The 9,261-nt window shown below is 54.9% G+C and overlaps 1 protein-coding gene across 1 annotated transcript; it reads right to left on the bottom strand.

The window, feature by feature from the left end:
- Positions 1-874: 874 nt before the first annotated feature.
- LOC105181351 (uncharacterized) lies at positions 875-5,494 on the bottom strand. The gene is made up of 5 exons (XM_011138059.2): positions 5,099-5,494; positions 4,825-4,986; positions 4,541-4,677; positions 4,250-4,485; positions 875-1,095 (listed from the first exon to the last, which is right to left on the bottom strand). The coding sequence occupies exons 1-5, from the start codon at positions 5,492-5,494 to the stop codon at positions 875-877; spliced, it is 1,152 nt and encodes a 383-aa protein (XP_011136361.2).
- Between the last annotated feature and the right edge of the window lie 3,767 nt (positions 5,495-9,261).

Below are 9,261 nucleotides of genomic sequence, written 5' to 3'. Positions count from 1 at the left end.
CCATTTGCGGCGTGTTGCTTTTCAATTCTTACGAGGCTCTTTGATAGGAATGTATTGCTCATACATATTAGATATATTTGATATTATATACGAATTTCGTATGGAAGGCAGATACCGTTAAATACCTGAGTGGGAAAAGTCATTGTGGAACGTAACTTCCCATGGCGCTCGAGCTAGTTCTCGGGTTACCCCTCCGCTTCCTTGGCTCTCGCGCCATTCAGTTATCTCTTACGCACACACAGAAGCTGGCTGCGGCTTTCCGAGAAAGGTGTGGGTAACGGTCCCTTCGTTAGGGTCCACCATAATTCTTCAAGCCTATGACTGTCATTCCCTCTTCTGTGTATATGCATGCCTAGAGACAACTGGTAGGGTGTCCGGCTACGAGCAGGCAAGCTCTTGCAGACCAGACCCCGTCTTCCTATCTTTCTTCCTTGGATGCTATAGCTTAGTTTTGCGATTTCCTTATAACATCTTCAATTGTGAAGTGTGAGCAATTGCACTTGAGCCATCATATTTAAGCGATTGTTTCGTTTTGCCATGTTTTTTCCAATTTGAGCCATTGTTTTGCAACTTATGCCATTGGTCGTTCAATTGTTCGAAGTTTACTCTTCTTCTAGATGGGATGATGGGTATAAATCTAGTTTACCCCTTTTGCGTCACTGATCAAATGACGAGGCATTTGGCTACCCGTGTATTCTTTCTGACACCTCTTCGCTTGTGTACCATTGTTTCGTGCATTTCAAGTATTTCTTGACGCTAGTTCAACATTGCGACCAGCCACGTCGGGAAATCATATTTCGTGTATCTCACGACATTTCGTCATGGGTTATAAATATATTACAAGTGACGGGCGAGGCGATGCCTCTTTCGTTGATCACTTGACTTGACTCGTGAAGTAGATTCGGAACGCGCACCGCACCCCGACCCTGCCAAATCCAGCGCGACCGGTGTTGCTGAGTGCGACCAACACCCTGAGGTGCTCGCCACATAGGAGCCAATTCGTCTGACGACACAAACTCATGGCAATACTGTGATAAAAGGACCCTATGCACAGTGGCCTTCGGTCACTCCAGCCTCTGCGCACCAGGGGTGCTCCTACACTCCGACAGGATCACCGAGTGTGTTGACCCAGAGTTGCCGACTGCCGGGTGCTGCGATTACAGTTGTTTGAGGGCTGGATCTTGTCCAACCCGAACCCAATCGCTTCATTGTTAATGCCCGAAGGCATACCAGTTTATCTACGGACCATGCAGGACTGCGGAATGAGGGTTACCACCACGGCCAATCGGGCCGTGGGCAGCGGACCGGCTCCACTCCCCACATCACAGCCCCGCCAGTCCGCGGATCAAACGGCCACCCTCGTAAAGGTGAGGCTGGGACACCGATGAGTGCATCCCCCAAGTTTCCTCAAGGAATGCCCACCCGGCATCCAGAAAAACCCTTTTTCAGAGGTTGTATAGGCTGATTCGTTCGGTGTATGTATCCTCTCCGGTACTGCTGCGGGACGGCCCCGTCCGCCTTCGCCTCAGCTCCATCCCTTCGAGGATACCATGCCGTCACCTGCCCTCTCCGGATTCCCCACCCCCCACACACATTCATACTGGATGACTATGCCATTCTACACCCTTGTGGAGCTCACCCCGTCACCCTGTAGGCACTCCAGACTCCCCCATCGAGCGAGCTTCCCAAACATCGAAGGACTTTGGCCTGACGGATCAGGGGGTGCATTACAGTGCTTGCTCCCCGTTGCCGACTATCCGCCGTCCCCCGATACCCGAAGGTCCTCCTAGCTCCTAAGGACATTGGCCTAACGGATCAGGGGGTACGCAACAGCGCTTGCTCCCCGTTGCCGACTAAACGCCGCCCCCAGGAACCTGAGGTGCCCGAGGTTTTTGTCAGTTTTTTCTCCCTGTTGGGGTTGCCCGAGGGCTAACGAGCCCACACGCCCGGGTTTTTGCATTGGGTTTTCCTTCCTCTGGTTCGGTTGACTGCCACCGCTGGCCTAACGAGCCCGATCGCCTGGGTTTATTAGTCAGGGTTTTTTCTTCCCGCTAGTTCAGGTGCCTGGACTGCCAGATTCACGAGTCCGAACGCCCAGATTGTGCGGACTTTTCTCTCCGATGCGGGTGCCCTCAGGCTAACGAGCCGCACTCCTGGGTTTGATATTGGGGTTCTTCCTCCCCTAATAATAGGTTGCTTGCCCACGAAGTTAAGCCCTCGAGCCCTTGCCTGGGTTTGTTAACGGAGTTTCCAATCTCCGGAATAGGTTTCTCAATGCTAACGAGCCCACTAACCCGGGTTTTTACAGTGAGTTTTCCGTCCCATCGTAGGATTGTCTGGCAACCTCCCAGACTAACGAGCCCTATACCCGGGTTTTGTATTGAGGTTCTTCCTCCCCTTCACATCGGTTGCTTGCCCACGAAGTCAAGCTCTCGAGCCCTCGCCCGGGTTTGATACCGGAGTTTCCTCTCCGGAATAGGTTGCCGTGAGGCTAACGAGCCCACTAGCCCGGGTTTTTCCAGTGCGTGTCCTTCCCCTCGTCGGATTGTCTGGCAACCTCCAAGACTAACGAGCCTGATGCCCGAATTTTTCCAATGGGTTTTCCGTCCCCTCTTTCGATGTCTGGCTACAGACTGACAAGCCCGATCGCCCGTTTCCCATCCCCTTCCTAGAAAAGGGATGAGCTGATCGCTCTTAGTAGCCACTCTCCTCGGTTCACCCTCGAACTTGGAATCCTAAGATTCCAAGTCGTGTCCATCACCTTGAATTATAGTGGCCATCAAGCTTCTGCACAACGACAAGGTGGCGACCGTCGCAGAAGTGGGGCCGAAACCCCCGCCGGTACAGCTCTGTACGTCATTGGGACCTTCAAGTTCCCTCACCACGTCAAGGTAGCGCCCACAGGGGAGAACTACCATTTTACTTCTTTTTCTTTTGTGACGAGGAGGAAATCCATCATCCCATGGATACCCCCACCCTGGGGGAAGGGTAGGGGTTATGCCGGACTCCTACCGGCTAAAACCTCCCCGGGTAGCGCTGCGAAGGGACTGTACTCGGGGCTCCGCAGCCGCGTAACTGCAATCGGGGCCCCGAGTCCAGACGGCATCATGTCGTCGCCTTTCCCTCGAGAGGTGCCGGGGGAGGGGGAAGCGAGCGGAAGCTCATCTTCCACCTCCGCTCCCCCAGGGGAGAGGCGAAGCGAGCCGAAGCTCATCTTCAACCTCCGCTCCCCTTGCTCCCCTCACGCTCCGCCCGTGTGGTTGGGAAAGGGGGAGCCGGCCAAGGGGCACGCTTCGATCGCCGTTCCCAGCCAGGCGGGGCGCCGCCCAAGGTATTGTGCGACTAGGTAGGCCACCGCCACCTGGTCGTCCCTACTTGTGGAGGGCTGGTTGGGGCCACGGGAGTCTCCGCCCGGAGCCCCACCCTCCGGCCCGGCGCTGCGGAGGGAAAAATCTGGTCCCCTAACTGCCGGGCAACTCTCACCTGAAGCAGGCAGGAGGGTCTTACACTGGACCCCCTCTTTAACTGACTCCCATGCGGTGCATGAGGGTCCTACAGGCTGGGGGCATTTACGAAGAAGACGATGCGTCTTCTTGCACTCCCCCCTTTTGTCTCCTAGCCCCCTTCTGGGGGCCGGTGGATCGCTAGGGGACAGGTATGCGGTCCCCTGCCTTGTTATCCCCGTTGCCGTTGACACCGGAAGTTGGGAGTGGGTAGGAAAGCCATCCCCCCTCCTATTTGCTCCTCCTCTCGAGGCACCGCGACTTCCCGCTGGGCTTCGGGGTACCGCGGTAACTCCTACCCTTGTTCCCTCCTTACGTTGTGGTGCAGTTGGAGGGGAGTAACGGGGTCATAATCGCCCTCACCATCCCCTCTTCCTTTGAGGAGCCGCCGCCGCCACCGCCGTTGCTTTCCGACTCATGTCGCTGGCAACGGCGACGACGACGGCGCTCTCTCGCCTGGACTCTCCCACGCCCCTGCTCCGCCTCTCGCAGGCGTTCGGCCTCCTCCATTTGCGTCATAATCGCCTCGAAAAAAGTGGCAAAAGCTTCCCATTTTTTCTCACTCCCGACGATGGCATTGACCACTGCTGGGAGCGGGAGATCCTGTCCCAGCTCATTGATTGCGACTCCGCGCTCCGCTGCCCATGCCAGTCATTCTTTCAGCGTATGCTGCGCGGAGTCGCAATCATGTCCGCAGTGGTGACATTGCGTTGTGCGCTGCTTTTGTATTCAACACAGGTACTCACCGAAGCAGTCATGCCCGATGAGTACCTGTGTTATCCGGAACGTCAGATCCCCGTGTGCGCTGTCTATCCATTCGGATAGACAGGGCTGGGCGGCCTTGACGGTCCTCCTCTCATACCTCGAAACTTCCAGGCGTCCTGACCAACGTTGAAGGAGGACCAGTCGAGTCTGGTGTCTTACACGCCTTATGGCCCCGGCGAGCGCCTCATCTGCCTCCATATTTAGACGGAGCGCCCCCCTGCATTTATACATTGTCCTGTACATCAGGGCGAGGAGCTCCATAGGGGGCATACCCGCCAGGAACATCGCCGCTGCATGCGAGATTGTTCGGTATCGGCGGATAACCCTGACCGCCAGCATCCTCTGCGCTGTTCATAGAAAGGCTTGTAGCAGTCGGCTGGTGGCCAGGGCCTCCGCCCACACCGGCGCCCTATATAGGGGCACCTATTTCAATATTCCTGCATGCAGCAGGCACGCCTTCCTGTTTGGTCCTCCAGCATTGGGCATTAATCGCCCAAGAGCAGATGATACTACTCTTAGCCGGGGGACCAGGCGTTGGAAATGCTGTTTAAAGCACTAGGTGCCGTCCAAGGTAAGGTCCACTGAGGCCCAGATACTTCATCTGGGCCTCAGTGGGGACTCTGACGTTCCCGACCCTCAAATGGGCTTGGGGTGGTCGAGTTCCCTTCTTGTGAAAGAAGATTGACTCCGTTTTCCTCTCGGCCATCACCAGACCCAGCTGGCGTATGGAGCGCACGACGCAGGCCACCGCTTGGTTCGCCGCTCGTATTGCGCCCCCTCAGTCCTCCCCCTGGCTACGAGAAGTCTATCGTCTACGTAGCAGATCATACTGCAACCGGGGGGAGCCCGGTGCGGAGAACTGTGTCGTAGCCGAAGTTCCTCAGGAGGAGGGCCAAAACGGACCCCTGTAGAACCCCGCACGACATCCCCTTCTCGCGTACGGCGTCGGCGTCCTTGTAGCACAGACGTCGACTCCGGAAGGAGTCTTGGATGACAGTCACTAGGTAAGGTGGAAAACCAAAGTACTCCTTCATGGCTTGGACCACTCTAACCCAGGGCAGGGTTTTGCATGCGTTGGCGATGTCAAGGGATACCGCCACCGCTACCCTGTTCCTCCTCACGATGGCCTCCGAGAGGGACCTAAGACGCTGAATCGCGTCGATTGTCGACCGTCCCTCTTGGAAACCATATTGGCTGTCATCCAGTTGCGGACCTACCCGGACCATATGATCCACGAGGCGGGCAGCGATGATACGCTCAAAGAGTTTGCCCGCCTCATCCAGGAGGCATATGGGCCTGTACGCGGAGAGGGAGTCCTCCGGCTTACCCGGTTTACGGAGGAGGACCACGTTGGCCCTCCCCCAGACTGGGGAAATCGCCCTCCCGAAAGGCTGAGGAGAATATCCCTACCAGCCTGTCCCTTATTTGCACCGAGTCCAGGGTGAGGACACGGCCGGGGATACCGTCATGTCCTGGGACCTTGCCCCTTTTAACTTTCTTGACAGCCCCGGCCACCTCCTCTGTGATCCCTGGTTCTCCCCTGTTGTTGGGGGGGGGGTTTGTAAGGGCCTATGGGGTCCCTGTCTCGGACGGGGAATATGGTCCCCATGACCTTTATTATGAACCGGGGGTCAAGCATCTCCGTCAGAGGGGGCGCCCATGGTTTTAACTTTTTCATAACTATCTTTTATGGGCGCCCCCACGGATCCGCACCCAACCCTAGGAGGTTGTCCCATCCTTTCCCCTGGGCCGCCCCTATTGCAGCATGGAGGGCATCGGATGCCCTCCTGTACTCGTGTCGGGCGGCCAGTATGACCTCGGGGCTCGACTCTTCGTTGTTGCGAATTCGCCTGTAGGCCCGCTTGAGGTGGAGCGATGTGCGTCGAAGATCCGCTATCTCCTCGCTCCACCACCAGGCGGACCTACTGGGGCAGGACCTGGATTTGGGCATTGCGGCGTTGCATGCCTTAGTGATAATTTCCATTATTTCAGCCACTGCTGAATCCAGGTCCTGCCCCTTTTCCCGTGAAGGCCAGGTGGCAGCAGTAAGGGAGACCTCAAGGGCCTACCTGTCCAGTTTGCCGATTACCCATTTGGCTGGTCGGGGTTCATCCGCTTGGACAGGTCGCAGACCGGGGTGACGGAGAGTTCCATCTCAATATAGAGATGGTCCAACAGAGATTCGATCTCCTCCGCCACCCTCCAACTCCGCACCCACCCAATGGCCGCAGGGGAGGCTCACGTAAAGTCTATAAACGACTCCCCCTGCGGCCCGATGAATGTCGGCTCATCCCCGACACTGAGCAGGTACAGACCCAAGTCCGCGGCTCAGTCTTTTATTTTCTCCCTCCGCCTGTCACCCCGCCGGTACCCCCACAACGCCGACTTGGCTTTGAAGTCACCGGCGATGATGACAGGCTCCGGGAGGAGCGGCCTAACTCTCCTCCCGATTTCGTCGAGCCTGGACCTAAATCTCTGCAGGTTCAGGCTTTTTTCTGGGGGGAAGTACACCCCGACCACTATCGTATTCGTTCCCCCTGTCTAACAGTTTGGCAGGGGGGGAGTTGTCTGTTGTCCTCCATACGATTGCGGCGGAGCCCTGGTTACCCCGAACCATCTAGAATGGTTGTCGGGGACTTAGTAGGGCTCCGACACTATTCCCAAATCTGCACGGTGCTCAGCCAGTGTGTGCTCAAATAGGTGTTGAGCTTGACGGGCGCCGTGCAGGTTTGCTTGGAGGAGCCGGGTAGCCATTATTGATTCTTCTACTACTACGACTTTTTCACCTAGTTCTTCCTTTCCCTTACCGTCACTATTGCTTTCGTCCCTGGGATGCGTCCTCTTTTCCCCCTTTCTCTCTACGTCCATGTCTTCCCCCTTTCCCCGTGCGTTAGAGAGGAGGGAGTGGCAGTGGATGGAGTGGAGGAAGAGTCTTCTCCTTCTCCTTTTCTTTGACGGGACCTTGGGCTGTGGCTCTGCCCTCAGTGGACCGCTCCCTTCCCACGGGAGTACCCCGCCCTTTTTTTTTATGTCTCGGGGGTGGCAAACTGGCCTCCCCCTGACGGTATTTTGCCGCCGCAGATATTTGGCACTTGGCCCGGGTATTGCACTCCCGTGCCTTGTGCCCTTCTTCTTCGCACTTGTAGCAGTTGACATTGCGGTCTACATCATTGGTGCAGAGCTGCTGGACATGGCCCCTTTCTAAATACCTATAGCATTGTAGGTGTCTGGCTTTCAGCAGCTCTGCCCTCATCTGTAATCAACCTATCATAAGTTTGCCCTTCGTCGCAACCTTTTTCGCTGCTGGTAATGGGCACTGGATCCATAATGTCCCAGCCCCTATGGGTGTGGCCTTTATTTTGCCTGTTTTAATTTCTTTCGAGTCACACTCACCTTCCTTAGCTATGATATCGCTGCCTCCTCCTCCACAGTGGCGATCTCCAGGCCCCTCAACTGTATCTCCCCCATTTTTTTGGGACGGCTAATCCTTGCTCTGTCTTTCAGCAAGTCTCTCAACTTATCAGCCAGTACGTTTACCTGCTCCTTTCTATTTTCCCCGGGGATTTCCAATATCAATGCACCAGTGATTCCCTGTCTGGTATTTAGCTTTTCAATCCCCAGGTTGTTTATGTTAATTATAGCCTTCGCTTCTTTGAGTATTTCTTTACACTCCCCCTCCTGTGCTGTGATCGTCACTGCTGCAGTACGAGGCACCCTTCTCTTTGATTTCTTTTTCCCCTGGGCCCTCTGCGCGTTGTTATCCTTCCTTTGCTGCTCCGATGTTTGTTGGGGTCTGGTGACATTTTTTTCCTCTTCCTTCCTAAGCCTCCTTATCTCCTTTCTGCCCACCACTTTGGCCCAGGGTATCACTTGCTGCGGACTACTCTCCTTCTCTGTACCCGGTGTTGGGATTTCCTGCTTGTCCTTAAAGGGGGCTTTTGTTGTTTCGGTAGTTTTTGCAGTAGTTGTTCACTGTTTTGTTGCTGCCTGTTATCAACCGCGAGCTTTCCCCCCTTTTTTTCTCCCTCACTTGCCTTTGGGGAAGGGGTTGTTCCTTTGCAAGCTCCGTAGTTGGTCCGGAGCCGTTTTTCTTATGCCACCCGTCCATGGCCTGGAAGACCAGCTTTACCACTTTCCTCAAGGGTTTCCTGAGTGTCTCTTTCCTCTTTCTCCCTCTCCCTCTCCACTCTTACCCTTGTGTTGAGAGGGACATTAGCGACCACCTTTGGACCTGGTCTGATGTTCTCCCGGGTTTTTGGGTTCCTTTCCTTCCTATCGGGTGGAGTTCTTCCTGACTGATCTTTATGAAGTTCTTTTGTACTTCTATGGCTCCAACCGGCATGTCTTCCTCATCATCACTTTCATTGGCCGGTTGTATTGCCTTCCTCCTTTTATTTCTCGCCCTTTCCATCTCCTCATCGCTTACGTACATCGTGGGAGGTGTAAATGTCGGGACTGCGGCCTCTTTTTGCTTTTTGCTCCTTCTTTAACGTCTCTATCTCCTTCCTGAGTTCTTCGTGGGAGTTTCTCAGTCTCCGACTTTCTCCTCTCACATCTTCGAGGACTTTGCTGCACTCCCGCTGACCTGCCACCATCCTTCTTCCTGCTAGGGTAGGTCCTGCGGTCATAACCGCTGACGCCTCTCTCTCAGGACCTTCATGTAGGTTCCTTTGAGATTTTTTTACCTTACGGCTATTCCCAACACCCTCTTGGTTGCGTCTAACATTGCAGCTGTCAGGTCTCTTGATGGTGTGTTCTCTAAGATTTCCTCCTGTATCCTGAGCTCCTCCCTATACTTCCTGTTTAAACTCAGGCCTTTCAACATTTCCGTAGGGTTTTCCAAGTTCTTGAGTAAATTTTCCTCCCTTATCTGTTCCTTCACTTCCTATCTCAAAGCTAGGAATGCCTTTTCCTTTTCGTATTCCCCGATGGTAGTTGGTCTACCACGGGGTCTCAGAGCCTTCTCCTTGAATTTTTCTATGTCCACTTCACC

The sequence above is a fragment of the Harpegnathos saltator genome, unplaced genomic scaffold (assembly GCF_003227715.2).
Source record: "Harpegnathos saltator strain DR-91 unplaced genomic scaffold, Hsal_v8.6 scaffold190, whole genome shotgun sequence".
In the NCBI taxonomy this organism is placed as follows: domain Eukaryota; kingdom Metazoa; phylum Arthropoda; class Insecta; order Hymenoptera; family Formicidae; genus Harpegnathos; species Harpegnathos saltator.
The sequence above is the reverse complement of the archived record's forward strand: the minus strand, read 5'-3'. Positions and strand labels throughout refer to the sequence as shown.